At 43.9% G+C, this 27531-nt stretch overlaps 7 protein-coding genes across 7 annotated transcripts; 3 read left to right on the forward strand and 4 right to left on the reverse strand.

Annotated features, from left to right (window-relative positions):
• Positions 1-67: 67 nt before the first annotated feature.
• LOC122625638 (V-type proton ATPase 16 kDa proteolipid subunit) lies at positions 68-783 on the forward strand. Its single transcript, XM_043805740.1, has one exon. The coding sequence runs from the start codon at positions 76-78 to the stop codon at positions 766-768; it is 693 nt and encodes a 230-aa protein (XP_043661675.1). The 5' UTR covers positions 68-75; the 3' UTR covers positions 769-783.
• A 214-nt stretch (positions 784-997) lies between these two features.
• LOC122613828 (nuclear pore complex protein Nup107) lies at positions 998-3777 on the forward strand. The gene is made up of 2 exons (XM_043788228.1): positions 998-3296; positions 3361-3777. Exons 1-2 carry the CDS (start codon positions 1124-1126, stop codon positions 3723-3725), a joined length of 2538 nt encoding a protein of 845 aa, XP_043644163.1. The 5' UTR covers positions 998-1123; the 3' UTR covers positions 3726-3777.
• On the reverse strand, positions 3746-4350 carry LOC122613837 (protein dpy-30 homolog). The gene has a single exon (XM_043788240.1). The coding sequence runs from the start codon at positions 4237-4239 to the stop codon at positions 3841-3843; it is 399 nt and encodes a 132-aa protein (XP_043644175.1). The 5' UTR covers positions 4240-4350; the 3' UTR covers positions 3746-3840.
• A 1508-nt stretch (positions 4351-5858) lies between these two features.
• On the forward strand, positions 5859-6866 carry LOC122614591 (ER membrane protein complex subunit 3). The gene is made up of 2 exons (XM_043789199.1): positions 5859-6117; positions 6175-6866. The coding sequence occupies exons 1-2, from the start codon at positions 5969-5971 to the stop codon at positions 6767-6769; spliced, it is 744 nt and encodes a 247-aa protein (XP_043645134.1). The 5' UTR covers positions 5859-5968; the 3' UTR covers positions 6770-6866.
• Positions 6867-6980: 114 nt separating this feature from the next.
• On the reverse strand, positions 6981-8110 carry LOC122614584 (cilia- and flagella-associated protein 20). Its single transcript, XM_043789189.1, has 3 exons — positions 7942-8110; positions 7696-7887; positions 6981-7629 (listed from the first exon to the last, which is right to left on the reverse strand). Exons 1-3 carry the CDS (start codon positions 8023-8025, stop codon positions 7072-7074), a joined length of 834 nt encoding a protein of 277 aa, XP_043645124.1. The 5' UTR covers positions 8026-8110; the 3' UTR covers positions 6981-7071.
• LOC122614583 (replication termination factor 2) lies at positions 7942-9329 on the reverse strand. The gene is made up of 3 exons (XM_043789173.1): positions 9221-9329; positions 9025-9152; positions 7942-8962 (listed from the first exon to the last, which is right to left on the reverse strand). The coding sequence occupies exons 2-3, from the start codon at positions 9091-9093 to the stop codon at positions 8132-8134; spliced, it is 900 nt and encodes a 299-aa protein (XP_043645108.1). The 5' UTR covers positions 9094-9152; positions 9221-9329; the 3' UTR covers positions 7942-8131.
• A 376-nt stretch (positions 9330-9705) lies between these two features.
• Positions 9706-12161, reverse strand: LOC122611887 (phospholipase A1). Its single transcript, XM_043785268.1, has 5 exons — positions 12046-12161; positions 10632-10780; positions 10117-10551; positions 9857-10061; positions 9706-9799 (listed from the first exon to the last, which is right to left on the reverse strand). The coding sequence occupies exons 1-5, from the start codon at positions 12159-12161 to the stop codon at positions 9736-9738; spliced, it is 969 nt and encodes a 322-aa protein (XP_043641203.1). The 3' UTR covers positions 9706-9735.
• Between the last annotated feature and the right edge of the window lie 15370 nt (positions 12162-27531).

The following is a 27531-nucleotide window of genomic DNA, read 5'->3' on the forward strand; positions in this document are numbered from 1 at the left end:
TAAATGTTTTTTAATTCAAGTTAACTGCTTGCTCACTTTTCCTCTGCTGATCTCGTTTCCATTGGATTTGTATTCATGCCAAACTACAGGCTAGTCAGACTAGCAAGCCAGAAAACCCGGAAAGCAACCAACGTAGAGCGTTCCTTTTTTTCTACGCAAGTAAATACATCATCAGCAAGTAGCAAACCGGAAATGGACAACTTTCCGTCAGCTTGGAACGGATCGAGATCGCTGGACGTGCCGCAGCTGATCGAAAGTCTGAATCTGAAGGAATCAAGTGTGTCGCCTCGGTCGCTGGACCGCTATCCGCCGTACTCGCCGTTCTATGGAGTGATGGGCGTGGTGTTCTCCAGTGTGCTGACCGCGGCTGGAGCGGCATACGGAACTGCTGTGTCCGGAACCGGGATCGCCGCCACGGCGGTGATGCGTCCGGAACTGGTGATGAAGTCAATCATTCCGGTGGTCATGGCGGGCATCATTGCCATATACGGTCTGGTGGTATCCGTGCTGCTGTCTGGCGAACTGGCACCAGCGCCCAACTACTCGCTGCCCACCGGCTATGTGCACCTGGCCGCCGGACTCTCGGTGGGATTCTCTGGCCTGGCCGCCGGCTATGCGGTGGGTGAGGTCGGTGAAGTGGGTGTGCGCCACATTGCGCTGCAGCCACGGCTCTTCATCGGCATGATCCTGATCCTCATTTTCGCCGAGGTGCTTGGTCTCTACGGCCTGATCATCGGCATTTATTTGTACACAGTCAACATTAAGTAGTTGAATGTGCCATTCCTGCACTTTTTTAATAAAGCTGCTTGGTAATCCTTAATATTTAATATGCCTTTTGAATTTGGGAGCTTGGTTTCTAGTACGGAATTTATTTACTTGGAATTCTGTTACGTGATATCGCTATGAAGTTCTGTTACGTGATTTCGGTATGGATTCAAATACGTATTCTGGTACGATTCTGTTACGCGAATGTGGAACGCATTCACGGAGTTGCGGTCTTCCAGCATCTGGTAACACTAAACGGTCCCGGCATTTTTAGCGGACAGCGCGTGAATTTCTGTTTTGTTTTAATTGATTGAATTGATGTCCAGTAGCAGATAGCCAGGAAACGCACAGTGCAGCCATGCCCGACAGCCCATTCCCGATGAGCAACCGCAGTGGCCTGCTGCGCACCACCCTCAACAGCTCCATGGCGCCTCAGAACCTGTCGCACTCGCTGCTCATCCTCGAGCAGAGCAACGCGGCCCAGGAGGATCGATCGCTGGTGGAGGACACCGGCGACGATCTAGATCGCGGCAAAAGCCGCGTGGACGTGCTGTTCCCGCAGTTCTTCGACGTGCTGCAGGCCCAGGGCGGCGGACAGGAGGCCTTCGAGGTGATCCAAGCGCTGACACACGTCTGTCGCGGCGTGGTGGAGCAACTGGAGCTGGAGATCGAGCGCGGCATGGGCGGGGAACAGGGCGCGCGACAGCGCGAGGCCATGCTCACTTGGCTGCGGCAGGAGATATACACGTGGCGTTTGCTGCATGCCCTCTTCTACGACCGCATCCTGCTGCAGACGGACACCCAGGCGGATGATGAGATGCAGGATGGCCCTACACTTGGCGGCAGCGAGAAGGAGGTCATACAGCAGCTGTACACCATCAATGCCACTCTACGTGAGTACCAGCTGGTGGTGGACTGGCTGGAGGCGTGCTACGACCAGGGGGAGCAACAGAACCCACTCCACTGCCACGATCGCATGATGGCCTGGGAGAACACGCTCTTCCAGCTGGAGAACCTGCAGGGCGCCGCCTTCGGCAAGGGCCATGAGATTGTATCGCGCCTGGATCCGGATGCTCCCGTACGCGAGAAACAACCGCTGCACGCCCTCGACGAGGAGGACAACCTGCGCTTGTCCCGCGCCATCTTCGCATCTATTCGCTCGGGACGCGTCGACGATGGCCTCAAGCTGTGTAAGCACTACGGACAGACCTGGCGGGCGGCAATTCTTGAGGGTTGGCGTCTCCACGAGGATCCAAACTTCGAGCAGAATGTTTCAGCGGTCCACGAAAAGCTGCCCATCGAGGGCAATCCCAGGAGGGATATCTGGAAGCGGTGCGCCTGGATGCTGGCCGATTCCAAGAACTATGATGAGTACAGCCGGGCGACGGCGGGCGTCTTTTCCGGCCACCTGGGCTCCCTGAAAACCCTTCTGCACAGCAACTGGCACGATCTGCTGTGGGCCCACCTGAAGGTGCAGATCGACATACGTGTGGAGTCGGAGATACGTGGCTGCTGCCTGAAGCGCTACCAGCCGATGCCGGATGAGTACTGGAACGGCAAGATGACAATGGAGCAGATTTTCGACGAGCTGAACGTTGCCAAGGATGCGTCGGTGCGGGACTTCGCCCAGGGTCAACTGGGCATTATCCAGCGCCATTTAATCTTGGATACATGCGGCGAGCTGCTGCAACACATGGTGCGCTGGGTGGAGAAGGATGCCGGCCAGCAATCGCCCCACCAACTGCGCTTTATGGCCCACATTGTGTTGTTTCTGCGCCAAATCGGTCGTGTGGAGCAGGAGCGGCAGGCGGAGAAGATCATTGCCGCATATGTGGAGGCCTTGATTGCCAGGGGCGAGCCCCAGCTAATTGCTTACTATGCCGCATCTCTTTCGAATCCGCTGCAGGTGAAGCTGTACTCGCGGTTTCTGGAGCAAGTCGAGCAGAAGCGCCAACGGGAGCTAGCCCTGGATGCCGCCTTGCAAGCAGGCTTGGATGTGGAACAGATTACGCGCATCACCGTGGAAAACATTCGCCTCGCACATCAAGCACACGGGGAATTCGGTGAGCCGCACTCGGGCGAGATCTCTGCGGCCGATCAGCGCAAGATCTCAGCTTTGGAGTGGCTAATCCACTTGCCGGAGCAGCGCGGTGAGTTGCTGTGGCAGGCCAATGCCATGATACGCACCTATCTGGCCTGCAGTAAGATGGAGTGCATGCGCCAGACGTTCCGCATGGTCCCGGCCGACATAGTGCAGCAAATAGTCAACTTGTACAGCTCGGTGGACAACATACCGCCGCGTGAAGAGTGCTGCTTGAAGGAGTATCTCTGCTACAAGGTTTATCTCTCGGGCGTCGACAGCTTCGTCGAATGGAACCGCCTGCAGCAGAACAAGCCTAAGAAGCCGCAGGCTGCCAACACCGCTTCCTCCCAGGACAACTTTACGGAGCGCATGGCCAGTGAGCGCAAGGAGCAGGCCCACCGATCGGAAGTCGTGCGCTGGGAGCACAAGGTTAAGGAGCAAGCCAAGCGTAAGTGAATTGGATTCCTATTCATTTTATCTTTGGGAAACTAACACGCGTACTTTCCTTGCAGAAAGCATCGAAACCCTGTACAATGTGCTCATGTTTCCGGAGAAGGGTTGGCTGGTGGATCCGTTCATCGCCAAGCAGCCCGAGAACGCCGTGCAGCTGAACTGGGATCACCGCCTATTGCAGATGGAGAAACTACGCTCTATCTGCATTCCCGAGATCGCCCTGCTCCTGAACGAAGTGATGTTCAAGACTGGAGACTTTGCGGGCTGCGTGCGTCTAGCAGATGAGATCTCCAGCGAGAACCGGCAGTTGTACAAAGTCTATACGAAGCACAAGCTGGCAGAGCTTCTGGCCAAGATCGCCGACGCCTCCCTGGAGCTGCTCAATTCGAAACTGGACCCCTGGGGCTATCCTATTACAATTTAGCAATCCTAGTACATTGTGTGTTTTGCGATTACATTCTAACTTTAAACGTTTATTATTTATTCACTGTTCACTTATACAACTAAGGAGGGGAGAAAATGGGAGGTAGATGGAGGGTTTAGGAGTTGTTGTCCACAGCAGCGGCATTGTTCTCGTCGCACCCGTTGCTATGCTTCAGCAGGTAGGAGGCCAGGAACTGGATGGGATCTGTGGGCCGTTCGCGAGCGAGTGCCTGCATTCCGTGGAGCAGAACTGGCGCCACCGTCTGGTCGAGGTACTGTCGCGTGGGCATGTTGTTTGTCTCGTTACTGGGCTTCTTGGCCACCGCCGGTTGCTGCACTTGCTGGGCCACTGGATTCGTGGACTGACCTACGGCAGTGGCTCCGGATGCAGGCGCTCCCGGCGGAGCGGTCGGGTTGGCCTGTGCATTGCTGCTCGCATTTGGCTCCTTGCCAGTTTCTGCCGGTGGATTTGGTGTGGGCGCCGGTGAGATGGCTGCGTCGGTCTTGGCCTCCATGGCAATGTCTTCCTGGTGTTTAGCAAATCTAGATTTTTGCTTGGCGTCTTTGCTGCAGTCCAACAAATTCGTTTCGATCAAAATTTACATTCTCGGTCTACAGAGTTGCCACATGCATATCGGGCATCGATAATTTAAAGTTAAACCTGATGTATCGAATTCCAGTGATTTGTTCACATAATTGGGGTATTCCCAGTTATTATTTCGTAAGCGTTGTCAATACAATACATAATTAACTTCTTTGAATTATAATATAAGGTTGTCAAATATCTCCCTTCCGCTTTTTTGCTCTTTATTCAATGCTTTATAAAAAGTGTTACAGTGATCGGATTCAGTTCAAATATGCGCCGTTTTGTTCGATAATCTGTTTCCATCTAGACGGCAACTTCATAATACCTCCCTCGTAGAAGCCCCCCTCCTTATTTGCGAAGAACTCGGACAGCCACTTTTCACAAGCCTCTTTTGAGTTCAACTTTACACCACCAAGGGCATTCGCCATGGACAGGAACAGGTGGTAATCACTTGGCGCTATGTCCGGGCTATATGGTGGATGCGATAAAACCTCCCATCCGAGCTCCCGTAGCTTCTGACGAGTCATCAACGAAGTGTGTAGTCTGGCGTTGTCCTGGTGGAACACTACACCCTTCCTGTTGGCCAATTCTGGACGCTTCTGGTCGATCGCCTGCTTCAAGCGGTCCAGTTGTTCGCAGTAGATGGTAGAATTAAGCGTCTGGCCATATGGGAGCAGCTCATAGTGGATGATTCCCTTCCAATCCCACCAAACACACAGCAAAACCTTCTTGGCCGTCAATCCCGGCTTGGCCACTGTTTGGGACGATTCACCGGCCTTCGAGCACGACCGTTTTCGCTTGATATTGTCGTATGTGATCCATTTTTCGTCGCCAGTCACCATCCGCTTCAAGAATGGGTCGAGTTCGTTCCGTTTCAGCAGCATATCGCAGGCGTTGATTCGGTCCAGAAGGATTTTTTGCGTCAAATCATGCGGCACCCAAACATCAAGCTTTTTTTTGTATCCAGCCTTCTGCAGATGGTTTAAAATGGTTTGGTGACTAACTCCCATCTCCTGGGCGATGTCACGAGATGCCACATGCCGGTCTAACTCGATGTATTCCATGATTTGATCGGTATTTGTCGTCACAGGTCTTCCGCCGGCTGGCTTATCCATGGTATCGTTTTCACCGGCTCTGAATCGTCGAAACCATTCCTCCGCGGTTCGAAGTGATAGAGTACCATCCCCCAAAACACCATTAATCTCACGGAACGTTTCTCTAGCGGATTTGCCTTTAACAAAGGAAAACTTTAAAATAGCGCGAATTTCGGCGTTCGTGAACTCCATGTTTACATGTCTATAACTGTTGAACGCAATATCCAAACTAATCATGCATAGCGTCGTTTTGTAGGTTATGTCAAGACCTTTCAAATTATGTAGGCGGAAGGGAGATATTTGACAACCTTATATTTTGGAATTGGTACAAGCCGTATGTAATAAAATGAATTGATTCATTTAATATGTCTAATTAAAAAGTAATGTCTTTTTGTATGTTTTAAAAAGTGAAATAAGTTATCGACGAATGCACTGTCTCGAAAGTTACTATCGAAACATGTCACATTTATCGGGTAAATAATCGACTGTCATCCCCAATCCAATTGAGCCAATTGGGTGAAAATTGGGCCGTAAAACAGGAAAATCTCACAGATCAATTAAAATATGACGGAACTGCTGATTGATCCGGACATCCGCGTGTGGGTGTTCCTGCCCATCGTGCTGATCACTTTCCTGGTGGGCATTGTGCGCCACTACGTCTCCATACTGATATCCACGCAGAAGAAGGCCGAGATCACCCAGATCCAGGACAGGTGAGGGAGCAAAGGGCGTTGAGGCACCTTTAAGTGACACCTACCTTCCATTCACAGCCAGGCGATGATCCGGGCACGGCTGCTCCGCGAGAACGGCAAATATCTGAGTGCCCAGAGCTTCTCCATGCGAAAAAACTACTTTAACAACGAGGAGACCGGCTACTTCAAGACACAGAAACGGGCGCCTGTGGCCCAGAACTCATCCGCCATGCTCACCGACATGGTCAAGGGCAACTTTATTAACGTGCTGCCCATGGTCGTGATAGGTGGCTGGATCAACTGGATGTTTTCGGGCTTCGTCACCACAAAGGTACCCTTCCCCTTGACCCTGCGCTTTAAGCCCATGCTCCAGCGTGGAGTGGAGCTGGCCTCGCTGGACGCCGCCTGGGTCTCCTCTGCCTCTTGGTACTTCCTCAACGTGTTCGGCCTGCGCTCCATCTACACACTGGTCCTTGGTGAGAACAACCATGCCGACCAGACGCAGGCACAGGCGGATGCCATGACGGGCGCCGCCATGACCATGCCCCAGGATCCAAAGGCCGCCTTCAAGGCCGAGTGGGAGGCACTCGAGATCACCGAGTACCACAACGCACTCAAAAACATTGACGCTGACATGCTGGCTATCGCTAGTGCACCTGCGGTATCATCCTAATTATTATCATTATAATTTTAGCAAATTCACAATGTAACAAAGCAGATTTTGTTTCGAGTCCAAGAGGGTTAAAATAAAGCAAGTTGTGTGTCTACAATAGGAAACGTAATCAGTTCTTCATGGATGGCCAGAGGAAATCCATTTCAAGTTCACAGAGAGTAAGCTAGAATGCCTATGCCCCAGTTCGTTATGAAAGAAGCAACACTTTGGATTACGATTGCTATGACTGGAAATTTAAAACATGTGCCACTCCCAGTCGCGTGTCAACAGAATGATAAAAACAAGCAATTATGAAACGTAACTTAATAGTAGGCCTCTTCAGTGGCCTCCGTTTGGGGAGCAGGTTCCTCGGTGGCTGGCTCTGGAGGAGCAGAAGCTGCTGGCGACGGAGCCTTCTGCGGAACAGGCGGCGATGGCGACTTCTGCAGCACAGGCTCTCCCTCACTCATTGGATCCGTTGGCTCTGGTTCCGTGTCCTTGGAGGGGGCAGCTTCCCCGCGGGCCGTGTTTAAAGGTGACGGCGGACGCGCAGTAGCCTGCACCTTGAACTGTTTTTCCGGTTTCTTCAGGTCCTTCGGCTTGCCCATCAGACGGTAGTCGTTGGGCAACTCCGCCTCTGTGTAGAGCTTATCGGCGAAGTAAATGCGCCGGATGCGAACGTTGGCATGCAGCTGCAAGGATACCGTCTCCAGATAATTGGACCCGTAAGCACGTCGCGTGAAGTCGGCCAGGTTGAACTGGATCTGGTTCCAGCCTGGTGACATACCCATCGGCATGGCCGTGCAAAAGGGCTTCACGGAGGTCTTGCTCTGGAAATTGGACACTCGGAAGCGGCGCATGAAGCGCTGATCGTCTTGAATCTGGGAAGGATATACATCCTTTTTCAGCACATTGCAGTACTATGAGTTCGGAATACTTTAACCAACCTTAACTTCGAAGCAGAAGTACTTGTGCATGTTCTTTATCAGGAGCACCAGGAAGGGCAGCTTGATGCCCAGCTGCTCCTTGCATTCGCTGGGGCAGTGTATAAACGTGGTGGACACATTCGAGCCCATGATCTCGAGCACCAGCGACTTGATGTCCTCATCGTAGATCCGCTTGATGTATCCGTTTTTTGTCTGCACAAGGAATCTTTCTAAGAGATGCAGGAGCATTGAATTTCAGATACTCACATAGGAGGACCAGTTATTCAGTGGCGAACTGCCCACGCTGTAAAGCACGGTAAGGAAACCTTTTTGGTAGGCTGAACGATACATTGTCGATTGTATATTTTTGAACTGTGTGTTTGGTTTTAGCGATCAGGCTACGGACAAGTGAACCCAAGTGACTGATCTAACAGAGCAAACTTAAACTAAATATAGACTAATTGTAGAATGGATTGTAGGTGACCCAGTGGGCGCGCTCTTGGTCCTTTTCGGTTTTGTGGGAGGTAAAAAGTGATTTGTAGACATCGCTGGCCTTGGGATCCTTGGCCACGCTGAAGTCGCTCTTCAGACGCTTCAGTTCGGGATCCTGCATGGCGTTAACAGCGCCCAGACGTTTGACCGGGCCAACCGCCTTGATTTTTGTGCTGGTAGTGGGCTTCTCCACGGCTGCAGACTTGGATGACGATGCAACTGGCTCCTGTGGCTCTGCCGGCTCAGCTTTGACCTCCACCTTCTTAGCTCCCTTCTTGTCCTTCTTGGAGGACTTGCGTTTGGCTGCACGCATTTCCATCTTGACCCGCATGAGCTCCATGTCCTCGTCGTTGCCATTGAGCACCACCACGTCCTCGACGCTGTAGGGAGCCTGGCACAGCGGACAAGTGCTGGCCACACTGCCTTTGATCTGTTTCAAGGCACGCTCTGACATAACGCATCCGCAGCTCCATAGGGCCACAAAGCGAAATTTGCCGGACATTTCCAGGCCAATCAGTTTGCAGATGTAAGGAGCATGTCGTGTGTCCAGTAGTCCCTCAGTTTTGTCCTCCTCGGTGAAGGCGGGATTGGGTGTGGGATTAAGCTGGCGAATGTCCTTCATGCTCTTCACGTGCGCTGCCGTCTCTGGCATGGGCTCCTTCTCCAGCAGTCGCTCAATGACGCTCTGCTTGGAGTAGAGCCTGCCCATGCCGCACATGGCGATCGGCTCCTGCAGACTCTGCTGGGTCAAGGTGCAGTGACGCCAACGGAACTCCCGCTCCGCATCCTTGTCTTTCTGTAGGGTTGGAGAATTGCGATTTAGTCTGGCTTGGAGGTGCTCCTATTAAGTTGACTCACCTGCTCAGGCTTTTGCTTTACGCGCACCAGCTCATCGCGCCTGGGAATCGTTCCACCATCGCAACCCATGATTATACCTTTAGATGAAGATTTACAAAATGTGTTGGGGAAATTTCTTGTTGGCCAAACTAGAATAGGGTTTATACGGGTTAAGACACTTTTCAATGGTTTTTCATGTTTCACGGAAGATACTCACTCTAAATAAACAAACGATATAAATAACTAAATACTTTCTTCTTGCAGTAAATGTTAAAATTGCGATATGAGCAATAACAACTGTTTTATATACACAATGTCCATAGAGATGGAAAAACACAAGACAGCTGCATAGATTAAAGCGATGATTTTAGAAACCGATAACATGCAATCGATATAATAATAATTAATATTTTTCTATATCGAAATTTGATTGATATCAATATTTATAATTTAAAATAATATTACGGCTTGTAATAGGATTGTAAGGTCCCGAAAATATTTCCTTATTTGTCCTAAAATATGGTCAAACGAACTTAGAGTAACTCAATTACGGCTTTTCTCTTTGTGTTTTCTTTAGTCAGCCAAAGCAAGGTCATTCTCCACTTGGCTGTTTCGAAAGTTTTGCCCAGGTTCTGTATCCGCCAAGGAGAGACCCCAAAAATAATATTCCTTGAATAATATTTATTATCGACAGCTCTATTAGAAGAATTACAACCTACTGAAGACCAGCTCCTACGCGTCCGTAAAGGGGCAGTGCTTGGCATACGGCACATCAATGCAAATGCAGCCTCGGGCGCTGAACGGAAACGGAAATTGGTTTGAAATTGTATATTGCGATTTTCTACAAACTTACTCATCGGGGGCGTCGTTGCCTACGTGGTACTCCCTTATCAGCGAGGCAAACTCGAAGGGATTCACCTTTCCGCTTACTGGCAGCCTCTTGGATCCACTGAGATTCAGGCAGCCATTGGGACACGGAACTCCCATGAACTTCTTGTGCTTGAACGTGGCTGTGGCCAAGTAGCAGATGCTCAAGAAGTGCGAGCACCGCGATTTTCCTGTTGTAAATATATATATAGAATGAGGAGCCAAACTACTTTAATCCAGACTTACTGATTGGATTTCCTTTGCAGAAAGGCTGTATGCGTCCACCGTTGACACAGTAGTTGAGGTGCCCGGAGTTATCCTCCTGGCCCAGGAATCCGGCATTGGTGTGGATCACCTGGATGACGTTGGCATCATCGATGGACAACCGGAATTTGTTGCTCTTCATGCGCTCTATCAGAGGCCGTGCGGGATCCAATCCAATGATGCGGTGTTGTTTCCGCGTCAGGTGGTTGCTGATCATGCCGCAGATGTGGGCGCCCAGGGAGTGACCCACGCATGTGATCCGCTCTCGAGCAGCTCCGTAGTGGGTGAGGAAAGCGTAGATCTGGGCGGTGCACTGCGCCGTCAATCTGGTGTTGATAAGCGAGTGGAGGTAGCACGGATAGCGGGTCAAAGGTCGCCAGTCCACGGTGATGACATTGAAATCGCGCGATAAGTAAGCTAAAAGGGGAGTATTCAAGTATCGCATATGAACTCTGAGCTTATTCGATTATAATATTACAATAGATAAATGCACTCACCATCCCTAAGAAATTGCAGGTGAATATCTATGGCAGTTCCATTGAATCCGTGAATTATAAAGACAGTTTCGCGGTGCTTGCTAAATCCACCTTTGTATAGGGACATTGGGTTCTTGACATTTAACGGAATTCCACGACGCGGCCCATTGCTGAAAATAAACGGAATCATATTCAAAAACATATATAATTATTACTGAATTAACTTATAAATAATACTGCTTATACGGCCATATAAAGATGCAATTAAATTTAACTAGAACGATTGAAATTCCAGGTGTGTATAATACCGTAGAAATCTCTCGTGCAGCAAGCACTACCAAGTGATCTTGGTATGCTAACTCCTAGGTTTAGTTCATCTTGAAAAATTTATTAATTAAAATCAAGCTCATGAAATAATTCATTTAAAGTGGATCAAGTCCAGAGTTTTACAGCTATGAGTTAAAATATATCCGCAACTACAAGCCAAAAGGTTTCCAGAATTTCTTAACGAGACTAAATAGTTGCAGAAGGCAATTTGTATGCCTTCTTAGAGTTCCCAGAACGGAGGTGTCAATCCGGTAATTTTCCGCTGTTATACAACAATCAATCAGCAGTCTCGAGCCTCGTAAACGCTGGCCATCATGTAATCCCACCAGTTGTTAAATGTTACCACGGCAATTACCCGTCTGCTCTCCGAAAATGGACTTCACCAGTTGCGACTTTGTCTCGCCTCCAGAGTTGGAGGTAATCTTGCCCAGACAGGTTGGGCAAATACCAAGGAGCCATTTACAAAGCATTTTATTGGCATTGGCCATTGAAATTGATGTCATCGCTGGCCAAGATCGGTGGTCGATGTGGAAAAAGCAGGCCTCCTTTGGCAAAAGCATCTCATCCTTAGTGGGTCAGTGGCTGGTTTCCAGAAACGAGTTGCCCGCCCATTAATTACACTCTTATTTTTTTTCCTGCGTTTTGCCGGTTAATATCCTTATGGTTGCACAAGTGCACTGCGACAAGTGTTTCGGCAGTTGACACACTAACCGAGTCAGAAATTCCAGTTGCCTAACACCTGAGGAACTTTCTCCCCCGCCAGGGACTTAAGTATGAACATAAATCGGCTTGCATAAAGAGAAAAGGTAAAATATAAATGATTGTCTAAATTTATAGGCAAATAAAAGAGAAAATGTAATTGTAATAAAACTTTGCTAACTCTAACTTAAATTTTTGTAATAAACAATACTGATTTCAAACATCGAAATCCATCTTCAGGATGTACTTTAAAAAAATATAATTATAATCATTTTTATGACTTAACATTTTTATGGACTTGAAAACCATTTAAAATACAAATTCACCACTAAAACTACCTTCTCCTCCAAAAGATATATTACTTTGGGATTTTAAAAATATCTAGCTTGCTCAATCCAATCGAACTTACGGAGCATACAGTCGGTGATCGATATGTGGACTGGGACAATAGTTTTTGTCTCGCAAAAAGCAGCGCAAGACATTCAGGTCCAAGGCTCCACTGTTGCGCAGATTCTTCCAATCCATTTGGCTTAGGAGCAATGTTTGTGCATCTGCAATTGCATTTCATGGGTTTTGAATTCTCTGCCCTTGCATAACAACACTTCCCAATGTGTAAATGATCAATAATTTGTATCAAAAAATATATTCGTTATATTTTGAGCCTTGCATTTTGATCAACACATTTTAAGTGGAAAAAATGTATTTATTTTACCTTTGGCAAAGAGTGAGAATATGCAAAGCACGACGATTTGTTTCATTTTTATTTGGACTTTAACGTTTTGTGACTTTTTCTTTATTTATTGAAAATGAATTGAATTGAATGAATTTTAATGGTTAATTTTGGTTGTTTTCACATCAGAAATATTTCATCATCATTTAGCTCATAACTGAGGTTGTTATTTGCTCATGCATATAAAGTTAATTATTTTTTCCCAATTTTTTAAAATATTTCAAATTTCACTTATAAGCACCACAACATTTTTCTTTAAATCAAATTAGCGCAACTAAATTATTCAATTACTGATTTGTTCACAAAATAATTTGGGCATTTGTAATTTCATATGTATATTTAATGAGTTATTTTCCTTGAGGATATTTGGCTTCCTCTTTGCGAGTTTTCATCGCCTTTCACATATTTCGAATATTTAAACCAGATTCCACTGCGCATTCCCGTTTAAATTGACAACTTGCACTCCGATTACATGTTTCGTTAATTGATATCCATTTGTGTTTGCCAACCGATTTCATTGTAATCCTTTGCATTGAAATTAGCAATTATGATTTTTTCGCGAGCAATCCGCACCACGTCTTGCAGTTTCGCGCTGTGCGCTGCAAATGCGCGAAATGCGCAGCCAAGGAAAACGCAGCAGACGCCTGCAAAAGCAGCAGCCACTGCTGCAGCAGCAGTAGCAGCAACAACAGCAACAGTTGCTGCTGCAGCAGCAGCAACAGTAAAAACTGGCCTAAGAATGGCTCAGCCCACCGCCTGTTGCCTTGACTTTGCCCAACTCCAACTACAACTCAAAACGTGAACGACTTTGGCTAATATCTGTATAATGTTGCTGCTGCTTTTGCTGTTGTGTTGCCTTCATTGTTGATGCAATTGCTTCTGTTGCCGCTTTTGCTGCCTGGCGACGTCTATGAAATGAAAATCCATGGCACACGCAACGCTGCACTGATTTTGATTATGAGTTTTCGGTTGGAAATGGGTGCTTTCGGTTTCGTTTTCGTTTCCCAGCTCAATGCCATTGCCTTTTCATGGTGTCTGCGGTTTGTAATTCATATGTTTATTATTTGCATAACATTATTTTCCTTTAATTCTTGTAATTTTATTCGACGACAATTGCCAAGTTTGTTTCCTAAGTCATTCGTTTTAGCTATGCGATTGTGAAGTTTTATCAGATTTTATATCTTTTTGGTGACTAACTAGCCTTTCATGTTGCCCTCGTTTCATGGTCCAAGGCCAGGAAAATGAAAGGCGCGATTTCAGGGATAAAATGGGATCATTTATAAAGCTAGTCTGCATCACAGAAAAGAGAAAGATTGGAATGTTTTTTTCGACTAGCGTGGTAAGCCTTTTGATATTTGAAAATGAATTCGCTTTAGAGGTCTCACTGCATATTGACTTTATAGAAGCTCTGCTTATTTAAAAGACAAAAATTCTTTCTTAATATATGTATAAAATTATTAAATATTTTAGACCTTTATTTAATTAGCATGCATTACTTTGGTTCAGATTTTTAAGGAATTTTAAATAATGTCTTTTGACATTTTTACACTGAATAATTTTAAGCACTGGTTTCAGTCACATTATTAGTTCAATTGCAATATTTTCTATTTTTTATAACTTACTTTTAAGCATTTTTGTCACTTTCACATTTCTCACTCTACTTACCTCGTAAACAGCTGATAATCTATAAATCGCTTGGGGCACGTTTCCCACAATAAAATGTGACAGTTAAGTGGATTCAAGTCGAAGTTTCCATTGCGCAACAAGAATTGCAGTGCCTCTCTGTGGTATTTGGCTATAAAAAAGGAAACCGCTAAGCACACAAATCACAATCCTTATCGGCGATGCGATCTTCTTCTCTTACAAGCCTTCGTTATGGGGTTTAGGGAAAGTAGCGATAACAGCAGTACGATAATGCCCGTCAGCATTTTGTCTATGTGAACTCCGCATTTAAATTGGTATCACGGAGGAGGCCGCGACACATCGGGTTAAATGGAAGCCGTCTAATTGAATGAGCTATTCGCATCGGCTACTGCCAAACTAAGGAGCCAAGAGCTTTTAAAAGCTGCATCCGCACTAGAAAATGAAAAACGAATGAAAATCGCCGAAAATTGACACTCACGAACGACCCGGCGCCATCAGTGGAATGGGTGACATTGCTCTGTGGGGAGGCACCGGGCGGTTGTTGTTTTCATATTTCGGTCTCGTGTGCACAGAAGTTGCGTGTAACCGAACCTCGATTTCCATGCACTGAGAAGAATTAAGTAGTAAGAAAGTTTTTTCAGAAAGATGAAAAACAATATCATCGGTAAGACAAAAACGATAAAAATATATCTGAAATGATCCCTCTATCAAAAAACATCTTAACAAACGAACCATTTATTTTCATTAATCTTGCTAACAAAAATATATAAATATTTTAAGTCCCACAGTAAGAATTTATGTAAGTTTAAAGCGAGTAAATTGAATCGATTATAATAATAAAAACAAATCACTCAATTTTTCATAAATCTTATGAAACCAATTCATTTTGGTACATTAAATGGTAAATTAGTTTTGGTAAAGCTTAAATAACTATAAAATTGCATAAGTATAATAAACATTTCCTTTAAACATATTTGGTGGGGTGTAATACCATGTTGTTGACTGGTGTAATAGCGTTTCGCAATTGTCTATATGTTCATAAATGACTATTGATTGCAACATTTGGCCACCTGCAGGCTCCTCTATCCACAGCAATAAAGAATAAAATAATTAAAAAAGCTTCGCATTTTTAAATAGCACACAAATAAATTGTTTAACGGATTCGATGAGTGTTTAAAGTATGGCAATGATCTTAGACATATAAAAAGCTATCACGCCACATTTCTATTAAAAATGTCATAGATCAATCAAATCCAAATCCGCAGCTAAGAAGTTGCGAAGTGTTTATTAAAATGTTTGGGTTTTAAAATGAAATTAAAAGATAGACTTGTTGAAAACCAGGCTACCTTTTCAAGTGCAGCGTTGGGTTCCAATTAAGAAAGTCCAACGAACTCCACCTTTGAGTCCAATTTAAAAGTCAGGCCAAACAATTTCCCTACACCTTCGATAAAAAAAGTAGTCAGCAAAAGCGACAGCACTTAATTCTGACCACGAGAGGGAAAGAGATCTGAGTTACGGAAAACTCGAGGTCCAAAATAACATCAAACGTTTTTTCTACCGGCAGGCGGCGATTTTCCAAACGAAAGTAAACAATGTTGACTCCGCGGCTAATGCATCTAATTGAAAGTAATGAGCTCGTTGCCCTACAACACCGCAAAACGGGGCTAAAGTCAACTGGAGGCAGCAAAAACGTTTTTCATGGGTTTTTGATATAGTAAAGCCATTGGAAGGAAAGGAAAATACATGTAATGCAAATGAAAATGAAAACGGAACCGCATCACAGGCAAGAAAAACTTAAGACACATTTTTCCCTCTATTCATGTTGCAGTTTGTTGCTCTATACTTTTATTGGCTATAAAAGAATAACTGATCAGGGTTTTCAATATATTAATTTAATATTTATCAAGGGCCTATATAATGTCTTTAAAAATGTTTATCTTTTCCTAATGAACATAATAATAGCTATATTTTTCTTTAAGTTGCTTACTCTAGATTCGTAGAGAAAGAGTGTTTGTTATTCGAGTTCGCTCCTTCATTTTTGGTCTTTTCATGTGTTTTCATGGTTGTAGATCTCAACCAATTTGCTGTTACTGCATCTTTGTGCATTTGGTGCATTGCCTTGAATTGTTCATTCATCTGGTTGCGGTTGGCGGAGAATAGGTGCCAATTGCATAACATTTTCCCAGACTGCACTGATCCGAACTAGTTATTATTCACACCCCGATTTTATCCGCCTGCAACTGCCTAGTGGGCTAAAACATAACCCTTTTAATTATTACTCGAAATTTGATCAAAATCTGCCTAATTGTTACGCCAATTAAATGTGTTGCAATTGGAGAAGTACTTCATGTCGATGCATACTTTAATAATATTTTGGTTGGCAATTAATTAGTTTACAAATGAAACACTTTTTGCATTTTCTTTTGCAAACTACACATATTGCTGATTAATTGACCATGACGAATTTTGGCTCATTCACTCACATAATTTTCCCATAAAGTTTGCCAAATTATTGGGCATAACTCCGGATGAATGTTTCCGTGAAATTTACAGAAGTGTACGTTTTTAAACGAAAAACAAAATACAAAAAAAAATACAACTAACTTTTACTGAATAACTTGTATTTCTTCCAATGGATTGCATGGATTGCACAGTATTATAAAACTATCTTTCTATCTACGAAGAAATTAAGATTTGTAACAAAATGATATTTGACCTGTATGAATCCAATTTTCAGCACAAAATATTAGATGTTTTTAAATATTAACTAGCAAGAAAGCAAGCAGTCAATGGTGCAGATCCTTACTAAATGTTAACATAGGCTGTTAACAGAAAGCTTACCGAGTACTACAACCAGATAACAGAGTTTTCTTTGAAAATCACAATACCTTAAATAAATATATTTGCTTAATATTTGTAACGTCATTTTAACTCTATGCATTTGATATATATATATTTATGTTAATACATTTTTCATCAGCGAGTTGATCTAACTGCCCTCAGCACTTTTATATTTCCCTAAAATCCAAATTCCTTAAATGAAATAAGTCCTTGGATATTTTGTTTTTCTTCAATCCAAGCAGCCTCGCCCAATAACAATAGGACGACTTAAGTTTTAAAACCCTAAATAAGTTTTTTCTAGCCAGAGCCTGCCCATTTCCTCTTCAACTCATGGCTTTTTCAATTCCAATTTAATTTACTCTTGAGCAGTTCTATAATCTTGCCTTAAATGACGAAATCGAGTATGGAATTCCACAGAATCGGTTCATTACTTATGCAAGTCGCAATCAATTTTCAATTTCTTGCCTATTCCCAACAAACTCCATGGAAAATAATATGAAAAGCTTTGCCTACTTTTGAATAGTTTTAAACTTGGGCAGAACTTACGATGCTTTTCAGCGAGTCTAATCAAAATGGGCCATAAATTCCGGGAAAACCGGGGGCGGAGTGGAAAATTGCGCCTTGCTTTGTTTTTGCTTCGGCTTTTGCTTTGGCGCAACTTTACTAATTAATTGTGCACTTGAGAATTTTTGAGCAAACTCTGAAACTTAGCTGCTACGGCACAAAGTATCCATTGGGAATGGCAGGCAGAGTGTGTGAGGTGTTTGGCACTGGCAAAGTTGACGAGTAAATAAACTAACAATTTTTCCTACTTAATTAACAAAATTGTTTTAATACTCCATCTCCATCACCATCACCATTACCAGGATCCCCAGATTCCCATCTCCATTCCTTTTGGAGCTGCCAAGTGAGGCGTTAAGCGGCGGCGATGCCGTCAACATTGGCAGACTGACTGAATGACAGACTGGCTAAATGACTGCGCAAACAAACCCCAAGTACGTCGGGCGCACTGACTGGAGTACGGCAATAATTAAACTTGTCACAGTACACTTGGCACTGGAAAGGGCGGCGGCCAAAAGGATAGAGAAGTTGGGCTGCAAGGATGGATCCTGCAGCCTATGAGCGAAAATTCCTAAGTGTGCGAACAAAAGTTGTTGGCTTTTGATGCAGTTGAAGATACATGGTAAACAATTTAGTTCTCTAGTTTTCATAAAATAAATGGATAGCATCAACAAATTAAAGGGTAGTAGCTGTTGCATTTAATAGTTAGCTTTAATGATTTATAATCATAATATAATCATAAATCATAATAAGTCTGAAGATCAAACTTAGTTTTACGCCGCCTTTTAAGCAGCCTTAACTCTGTTTTTCTTTCTTTCACTTGAAGACACAGATGCATTGAAGCCACAATAGCGATCATTTCCATTTTATTGCAAATAACACTTGGATTAACATATAAAGCAGTTCTTGCGACGCAATATCGAATGCATTGGATTGGCAATTTGTTTGTTCGTGCTGGGCACTTGGCCCAACGATAAATTGCAACTTTTGGAAGAGTGCAGCGCATAGCTTATGAATTGCATTACAAAGTCGCATAAATTTTCGCATTCGCAATGCAGCAAAGTATGCGCAACAAATCGTTTTGGCGCCAAAATGCATTTATCATGAGCAGCAAGTAGCGTTCATTGCGCAAATTCAATCTGATGTCAGGAAACGCGAGAATTATGAGCTCAGCCTCAGCTCAGCGGTTGCTGTGGGTGGTGCTGTGGGTGGTTGGGTGGTGCTTTGGGTGGTGCTGTGGGTGTTTTGGGTGGTGCGGTGGGTGTCCCGTGGAGACGGCGTGAAATGTCTCGGCTGAATTATGCGGATGCTTTGACAAGCTCTTTTTCCGCTCAGCTTCCATTGACTTTTAATGGCCTCGCCTCGCATTATTGAGATTTACAGTTTGCGGATTTATTGGCTATCTGGAAATGCTTTATGGCAGTCACTGTGGCTGGTTAAAGGCGGCAAGGTGGCAAGAAAACTCGCAGATTAAGAGTGACTGCTGATATGGAAAATGTATATTACGCAGGCAGTTAAACTTTAATGGGAATAAACTATAAAATTCTGGCAGATTTACAATATTAAGCTGGCTTTAACTTCTTCACTCTTCCGGCTCAATTAGGATGAACTCGACCCCAGCTCAATCTAACTCAACTTGAATTTACGACCTTTCCACAAGTCTATTGCCAACTGATTTATACAAGTTAATTAACACTTTTGTTGGCCTACCCCCAAAAATACAATGAATGCCGATGCCATTCATAATACGACCAAGCGGCATATGGGGAGGACCTTCATTTCGCACAGCCTCATCTCCCGGCCACCTATGTCAACAAAAGGCGAACAAAAAGGACAATTAAACCCTTTGAAAAAAGCCAGGGAGCAGACAGAGCGAAAGCAAATACAAACAAACACGGGACAGCAAAATTTGAACAGAGTTGTGAAGGTCAGGCCACAAAACCCCCCTGGAAGGACAACGATTTATTGGATATTGTCGCTGGATTTTCACAACATTTTATCGCCTCCAGACGGACAGATAAACGCAATAAACAATTGCCGGGCCACAAGACGGAGGAGGTATTGGCTGCTGGCTGGCAAGCATATTTAGACTTTTCTTAAGTAAATTATTGCTGAATTCGACAGGCAGACAGCAGGCCCGGAAGCTCAAATGGGCGCAAAAATGTCATTAAATGGCAGCCAGGACAGGCGGCCCTTCCTTCCAACCCATTCACATCCATCCTGTTCCTGGAGAGCGGGAAAGTTGTTGTTTCCGTTTCCGCCAGAGCTGAGGTCCTTTTGAAATCCTGGCTACAACGCAACGACAACTCCTCATCGTCCGCGTCCTCGTCCTCGTCATCGTCGTCATCGTCGTCATCGTCGTCGTCGTCATCATCATCTCTGTGTGTCCTCTGTCTTTTGGGCTGAAGCTCATTTGCGAAGTTGCCGCTGCAAATATTTGTTTAGCCCTTTTGCACCCGGTCCAAACGATTACCGAAGATCCGCAGAGTGGGGCTCGCTTGTTTATTTTCGTTAGAAATTTACTCAGCTCGATATGGCGACACTTAACCCTTTAATGACTGCAAAGCTGTTGCCATTTTGTCCTTCTGTTTGCAATGTTATGTGCCTGCATTTGTCAGATTAGAATGTGTAAAATGGTGAGGCAGTTTTATTTATTTCACTCAGTGATGAGGAAAAATAACTAGATCTTTGTGTGGAAATAGTGTGGAAAATGATTATTAAGAAAGCTTCAGTTCTTGTTTACCAACGCTGTTTTTTCACTTGCCAGTTGAAATCCAGTTGCCCAAAATGCTGTGTCAGTATTCAATATGAGGAAATGCCATCGATTCGCTGAGAACAGTGCATACATTTCCCTTGTTTTTCCCTACACACCGGGAAGCCATAAACGTAAAGTAAAGGATATGAAGGAATCCGGCCCACCTCCGTTTATCCGGGCACAGGAATATCCTGCTCCATGATGAGCTGTGAGCAATGGCTGCTGTTTGTGCTATTTTAATAAAGTTCTCTTAACCTCCTGCAACTTAATCTCCTTCAGCAATGCACTCTGGGAAATAATCTCGAAAATACAAAAAACACTAGACAGCATGAGAAATCTTTCAAGGGGTGTCGTATTTGTAACTTATTAGTATTAGTTACTATTTAGTAAGAGAAGTAACAATTTTTATACCTGGCCTATTAAGGAAAATACCATTTTCCATAGCTTTTGGTTTTTTTAAAAGGTTTCAGTTGCATACAAGTGTAGTTTGGCCCGAAGCCGATGGGTGAAATTTTGAGAAGTAGTAAAGAAAAAATAGTTTACCTTGGCAACACGGTAAGGAACAAATTGCCTGCAACTAAACATAATGGTTAAACAGACACCTGCTCAAGGCTCCACTCCACTCAAGGAAAATCACTTGAGCGGCTCCGCCGGAGGTCCCAAGATCCCTCGTTCTGCCGTTTCAGGTCCTTGGCGCTTGGTCCTTGGGCCTTCGTCCTTATCGCGCCAGTAGACATCACCCAGCAGATTCCGACCCCCTCAACATAATTTGCTGTGGTTTTGCATTTACTTTGCATCTCGAGCGTGCTTGAGGCAAAAACAAAACCTAAAACGTTGCTACACAGAGAGAAATATTTGCTCTTTTCCTGTCTTTATGGTTAAATGTAATCTATTTCAAAGACCAATTTGGTGACACTTTGACACGAAACCATGTATTGTTTATTAATCAAGAAGTATTAAAATCAAAATTGAACTTTGTATGTGATTATATAGGTGTCAAAAATAAAAAGATACCCTTAACACTAAAATGTAAAAAAAAATGAACTTGAAAATTCATTTTAACTTCTACTCAATAATTCATTTTAAATGAAAAAAACCAGAACTTGAGCTAGAGTCTCAATTTTTTGTGTAGGAGCGGTTCAAGGAGCAGCTCAGCAGCATTAGCCTGGCTCCTTGGCTCAGCTGCAGCTGCTTCTTCTTGCGCAGCTCCTTGCACTTCCGTTTCCGGCTGCCCGTTGCCGCTCGTCCTTCGCATCGCACTTGACTCAAGCGTTTCAGTTTGTTGGCTTTCGTCTTGCCGGCTGCATTTTCATCCTGTTTGCAATCACTCCGCCTCCGTGGTCCTTGCGGTTAGCTTCTGGGGGAGAATCGGGGGGGGAGAAGAAAAGGATTTAGGGACAACGACTGCTGCCTCAGCTTGTTTTTCGGGTTTGTTCTGCGTTGTCCTGCTGTTTTTTTGTTTCCTTTCGGTTTTTTAACTTGCTTGCCATTTGCACAAACATATGCGCATACTTAATTCGAAATTGTTTTTCCTCGGCTAGGGATTTGAATGGCTCAAGGGACACTGGGAGAAAGGTAGTCAGAAAAAGCCTAAGACAGACAATTTGTATTCATTCTTATATGATCCTTCTTATATGGATTCTTCTTATATGTGTCACGACGTTAAGTGTTCAAATCAAATAAATCTATCTATTGGTAAGAAAATCTGTTTTACGATTGCCTGAAAAAAGATGGGGTTTTAAGAAGGTGTTGATAAGCCGGTGTCCATTTCTTGAAGTGTATATGCCTTTCTGCATATAGTTAAAACCTGGCAGTTGTGCTCGTACCCACTTTCGAAACTTAACTACACGCGTTATTTGCACAGCAAGTTGGAGCTCATTTACACGACGAGTAGAACAAACCGAACGAAGTTGGAGGAGGCAGTCGGGGATGCCGCCTCTTGGAGAAAGGGGATATGACTTTTGCTATTTGAAACTATTTTTACTCAGTTTTTAATTTAATTAGCACTCAATTTGCCAGCCTCTCACATTTTGCGTCTGTGTGTGCTCACTTTGCCCCATTAGCAGAATAGGGCGGTGGCAAATATGATTTCCAACTTGTGTGCTTTTCGCTTTTCTTTGCGTAAAGCGGAAAGTTCCGCCTTGCCTCATATTAATTAATCGCATTAAAATGATTTGCATTCGCCGTGGAAAACGCCAGACTTTTGTACTTTGGCTGCCAAAGGGGTGTGGGCTCTCCTTTAATTAAATCCAATTTTTTAATTGTTGGCTGTTGGTGTGCCAGGTGAGCAGGGGAATTCCTTTGGAAGCTCGGACTTAGTCGGAAATCAGCCTGGATGATTGATGGTCCGGGCTTTGGGCACGCCAATCTCCGGGGATAAAGATTGCTGGACAGAATGTGATGGCACAGGTGTAAGTCGCCTGTCACTGCAATTGTATACGAGTATTTAATTTCTCTAAATGAGTTCGGTGTTTCTTGGGGACAACGATAGATTTGTATTTGTGAGCCTGACTTGCATATTTCTTTTGCTTTGTATTTAGAAACTCTTTCTTTCTCGTGCTTACATACTTACAGTAAGTTTTCTTGAACATCAACTTTATAGTCGGCAAAAGGAATAGCTTCACTTTTTAATGAGCTCGTTCTTGGTATTTTCTAACTTTTGCCAATTTGCGACCGTCCGTATAAATTCAATAAATTCCGGAAAAATGACTTATGCGTGGTATCTAGCCTGTTGCGGGCTTGCCTCTTCTGGCCATAACGTCAACACATTTTTTATCGGCTTAGCCGGTTTTGTTTATGGCTTTCTCTCGCTTCGTTGGCAGGAGTTACAAAAAAATAGCATGGTGCACTTGTAAGGAAAGAGTTAGGACTTTTAGTCAATTTTTAGTTTTGTACAACACAAATTTATACTCTTTTGTTTTCAAACGTAAACATGAAAAGTCGCACAGTCTGAACTTTAAATTGTGAGATCTAAAGCACTTACAGTCTCTGTGGACACCACGACGTATACGTAACGGCTAGACAATTTCGATTCCAAATAAAGGTGCCATTTAATCGCAGAGATGTGAGTCCTGTCCATTTGACCTCCTTCCAAAAGTTCTTAAAAGTTTGGCCCAGAACTTAAAGAAGCAATATAAAGTAAAATATTTTCACCTCTCGTTTTGCAATTTCCTATAAGTTGCTATCATTCTGAGCAATGTTTGCTAGCGTAATCAAGGTGGAAAGGAATCCTGATAAGTACTTTAAATTTTTTATTCGCGAAGGCAGGAATTATGTTACGGTAACAAACCCGTTCAATGACTTCCGTTTCCAAGCAAACTTGGCCACGCTCGCTGTTTTTAAAAGTTTATTCCCTGCATTTGCGGCAGACGTCTCTCGATTACTCACAGTCCTTGGAACTGCTGGCATGTGAACCGGAACCGGATTACATTTATTGTGCCAATATTGTGGAGAAAACTCGGCTCTCGGCTCTTGGCTCATATAAATAAAAAGCCAATTAAAATACAGTAAAGCCTCGCAACAACAACAGGAGCAGCACAAACAAAGAGCAAAAGCCCCATCACGAAAGTTTAAGGAGAATAATGAAAGGAGTTCAACTTTTATGACGGTAAGCCGGCTGCATTGGGTGGCCAAGGATTATGGTTCATTTAATTGGGGTGCAATGCACATCGAAATTATATTAACAACGATGCCGGAAACATCCGGAGTCTGAGTGTGGAAAAGTTGGGTCAATTAAATCATTCTGAAGTGGTAATAAATGTGGGTGGAAATGATGCTTTTGGTACTCAACAAATTTAGTTCTGCAGCACAAACTATATTTTATTTGTATCTCTATATGATTATAAATTAGAAACATTAATTTTGACTTATAAATTGAATTTCCTGTTGAATTTTGTTGGAATTGTTTTTCATAGGAACACCACTTGGCTCTCTGATCTCTGGTACGGATTTTACAACGCTTTCTTCTGAATCAAACACTGCCATTTTGACAATGGCTCTTTCCACTGCGTTTACATTGCTGGTTTGGACTTTAAGTTTGGCCCATAACTCCCCCGCATGTCGATGTCGATGTCGTTGCTATCGCTCTATTCTCCGCAGCTCTTCAGCTCTTCAGCTCTCCAGTGCTGATTCACCCTGTCAGTTGGCCAACAAAGAGGAGCTGGAGCTACGGACATGGCCTGCTGCTGAATGATAACAACAAGCCGCAATGGGCAGCGGTACGGAGCTGTGGCAATTAATCTTTACAATGGCGAACATGCGAAATGGAGTTCATAAATCCCAAGTCACGCTACACGGCACCGAGAATAGAGATTTGCAGTGGGAATTCGGTACTTGACTTGCTTCGGGGTTTTCAATAGCAGTTTAAACCCAAACTGGTTTCAACTCAGCCAGAGCTGTGCAAATTGCGGACTACTTATGGATTAGCCATCAAAGGGCAGAGTGAAACAATTAGGGAAAATCTGCATTTTGCAGAACATCTTTTTGAGACCTAAGCACATGGTTTTTAAAAACTTTTTTGAAAAGCTTAACCATTGCCATTTGCCAAGATAAATGTATATTTATACGAATGAAAGGGCACACCATGCCGATGGAGAGAAAGGAAGAGTAATAGCCATGGTAATGCCCTGATATATTAGGGTAGACAGCGTCTACAGTGCGTATGAGTAATAATGCGGCAATAGATTTATGGCAAATGGCAACCGAGTGCCTCCGTATATAGTACGAGTATAGTATGTTTGCGCTTATGTCTGTATAAAAGAATGCATATAAATATCACATTTGTGTGCGATTTATTATGGCCAAGGCGATGGCCCGATCCTGTTATCCTTTCCGCCAGCGAAATTAGCTCATTTGTCTTATTTTATGCCGGGTTAAAAAGAAGAACACTGCGGCTCAAAAGTGCCGACGACTGGCTAAAATTGCGAGACGCTCTTCCTGCTCCGATGGCAAGTTCAAATGTTTGTCTGCGGTTAGGTTGTGTTTATCCCCATTCAGATGCCCCTGCTAATCCCCTTTTGCATAAATCAACAGGCGTTTTAGGGCTGCCAAAAGGTCGCCACCCATGTGAACTTTGCTCCGCCGGCTGTGGTCCTGTTTTACGGTTCCAATTTATTGGGGTCAAACGCCGGCAAACACTGACCATGTGAGCACATTCCAGATGCTCTCGGCTCTTATGTGCTTTTATCAAAAATTTATCCGATTGCCTTCATTTGAAATCACAACTGATAATTGGACCGAAGGCAATTGCCAGCTGAGCGCTCCAACTGAACCTGAGCTGAATTTAGATGTGCAGATTGAACCTTTTTAGGGAATTATTGCCAACAATAAAGCGCAGGTACTTCAAATGCTACTTTGCTGCATTTACATACAAATAAACTTAAAATTGTTAGTTTCAAATGGTGTTAGTTTTAGTGGAGTGTTTCAGAAATGCTGTGAAAATGAGTATCAGAACATTGAATTAAAATTTATTGATACTGATTCTGGTTCATCATTAGCTGTTGTTAGGATAAGCTTGTACAATACAAATTAAAAGCTTCCTACATCGCAGAACCAATTTCTAAGTGGAATTTTATTTGGCAAGCTAAGCAGTTACGAAATCATTTCTCCTGACATCCTGCAAGTGGCCACAAGATTGAGAAAAATATGCGTCTGCTGGGCAAACAACTGGAAGTACCCATCGAGTAAACTTCATTTCCAACAACTCCGTTTCTAGGCTGTTGAACGATCTGAGCAGGAAACTCTGGTTTGCCAGAAGGGCATAAAAATGCGGCAACACAAAACTGCCGGCGATGGCTGCGACTTTTAAAGTTTTCGCAGACTTGGTCGAATAACAGCTGCATTACAAAATATAAAAAAAAAGAATAACAAAAAATCCTATAAAACTCTTTCGTGTACATAGTTTTTAGCACATTCTTAGCATTGCATACTTTTTCTGACTTCTTAACTGAATTTCACGAAGGCAAAGTTTATTCAAAAAAGAGGAAATATGTTTTCAGCACGGAACTTGTTAATTTTCCGCTGCAAATCTGTCAACTTTTTTGGCTGACTCGGTGGAAAAAATTCAATGGCAAGTGGTAAAGTTTCTGCAGCAAACTTTTTTTTGCATATGCTTCGAGTTGGAGACTCAACTAGGCTCAAATGCCAGTTCTAATTAAAAGTCTAGACTCCAGGGCGACTTGTTCATCTCCATTGTCGATTTCGATTCCGATCTGACCATCCATTAACCGCAATTTCCAATTAATCAACCGGCGGGTAATGCACCCGCAACAACAAGGCCAGAAAATTGCACATGGGCCATGCAAATGTTATAAAGTTAATTGCCATCGCTGGCCATTTGCCGGCCAAATGCCTGGCCAACTCGCAATTGGGGTTGTCCTTTTGTGTGTCCAGTGCTCAAAACATTGGCTATTCCATGTGTGAGCTTTGTTGCTAGATAAAAGTTCGAAATGAAAAGCAAAGCAGATGCGCCGTGGGTCGTCGACCCCTCCTTTCATCGCTCTGCAATCCACGGAAAATGCACTTAAGTCAAGTCGGAATGAGTCATTAAAGCCATTTATGTCTCATTTCTTATTCCATAAATATGTTTAAATAAAATGTTTCAGAATGAGTACCTGGCGCTTGGAATGTTAATTAAGCGATTTCAATATTAACCGTTGAAAAAGTTGTTTCAAAGTAATAGAAATTGTAAAAAGCATATAAAAACATGCATATACATATGTATATACATATCATAAAAACAAATGCAAAATCCACCACTGGCAGCTACTGCCACAAGAACTCTACTCATAAGTACACATAGCGTTTTTGCCAGTTTATGATTCCGGCTGAAAAACCACAAAATTAATTGCATGTCATTAGCAGGAATCTATTAAAAGCCCGAAGCGATGCGAGACCAGCAAAAAGCAGCGGTGACTTAAATACCTTGGCTACCAAACAAACGGGGAAACAAACCAACAAACCGATGAGTTACCCAAACCTCTAAATCAAACATTTATCCATCCACACACGCAGAATTGCAGGTGCGGATTGTGCATTTACATGCCCGAAAGTATGCAATTCGCAGTAAGTGCACAGATACCAGATACCAGGTCCAAAAGCCCTCAAAAGCGAGCTCATTTGACTGGCCCCCTTCCCCTCCCTTCCCTTCCCTTCCCACCCATCGAGCTCGTCCATTTGGCTAAGCCGCCATCGCAACATTATCGACCACGCCCCCAGCCACGCCCAGTAGCCCAGCAGCCCACGGCAACCTCTGCGAGCATGGGAATACTAATGTCCAATGATTAAATTTTAATTACCGTGCAGCAATCGAGTTGGCGCCCGTTTCGATTACACCTCATGCTCCTCGTTCTCTATCGCAACTTTTG

This window comes from Drosophila teissieri, chromosome 2L (genome assembly GCF_016746235.2).
Source record: "Drosophila teissieri strain GT53w chromosome 2L, Prin_Dtei_1.1, whole genome shotgun sequence".
In the NCBI taxonomy this organism is placed as follows: Eukaryota; Metazoa; Arthropoda; class Insecta; order Diptera; family Drosophilidae; genus Drosophila; species Drosophila teissieri.

Coding starts and splice junctions, on each gene's coding strand:
- LOC122625638 (XM_043805740.1), top strand. CDS start 76: ATGCCAAACTACAGGCTAGTCAGACTAGCAAGCCAGAAAACCCGGAAA.
- LOC122613828 (XM_043788228.1), top strand. CDS start 1,124: ATGCCCGACAGCCCATTCCCGATGAGCAACCGCAGTGGCCTGCTGCGC. Junction 3,297..3,360: donor GGTTAAGGAGCAAGCCAAGC/GTAAGTGAATTG, acceptor CTTTCCTTGCAG/AAAGCATCGAAACCCTGTAC.
- LOC122614591 (XM_043789199.1), top strand. CDS start 5,969: ATGACGGAACTGCTGATTGATCCGGACATCCGCGTGTGGGTGTTCCTG. Junction 6,118..6,174: donor ATCACCCAGATCCAGGACAG/GTGAGGGAGCAA, acceptor TTCCATTCACAG/CCAGGCGATGATCCGGGCAC.
- LOC122614583 (XM_043789173.1), bottom strand. CDS start 9,093: ATGGGTTGCGATGGTGGAACGATTCCCAGGCGCGATGAGCTGGTGCGC. Junction 8,963..9,024: donor TAAAGCAAAAGCCTGAGCAG/GTGAGTCAACTT, acceptor CCAACCCTACAG/AAAGACAAGGATGCGGAGCG.
- LOC122613837 (XM_043788240.1), bottom strand. CDS start 4,239: ATGGAGGCCAAGACCGACGCAGCCATCTCACCGGCGCCCACACCAAAT.
- LOC122614584 (XM_043789189.1), bottom strand. CDS start 8,025: ATGTATCGTTCAGCCTACCAAAAAGGTTTCCTTACCGTGCTTTACAGC. Junction 7,888..7,941: donor TGAATAACTGGTCCTCCTAT/GTGAGTATCTGA, acceptor TTCCTTGTGCAG/ACAAAAAACGGATACATCAA. Junction 7,630..7,695: donor ACTTCTGCTTCGAAGTTAAG/GTTGGTTAAAGT, acceptor TATCCTTCCCAG/ATTCAAGACGATCAGCGCTT.
- LOC122611887 (XM_043785268.1), bottom strand. CDS start 12,161: ATGGATTGGAAGAATCTGCGCAACAGTGGAGCCTTGGACCTGAATGTC. Junction 10,552..10,631: donor CCTGCAATTTCTTAGGGATG/GTGAGTGCATTT, acceptor CTCCCCTTTTAG/CTTACTTATCGCGCGATTTC. Junction 10,062..10,116: donor CTGCAAAGGAAATCCAATCA/GTAAGTCTGGAT, acceptor TATTTACAACAG/GAAAATCGCGGTGCTCGCAC.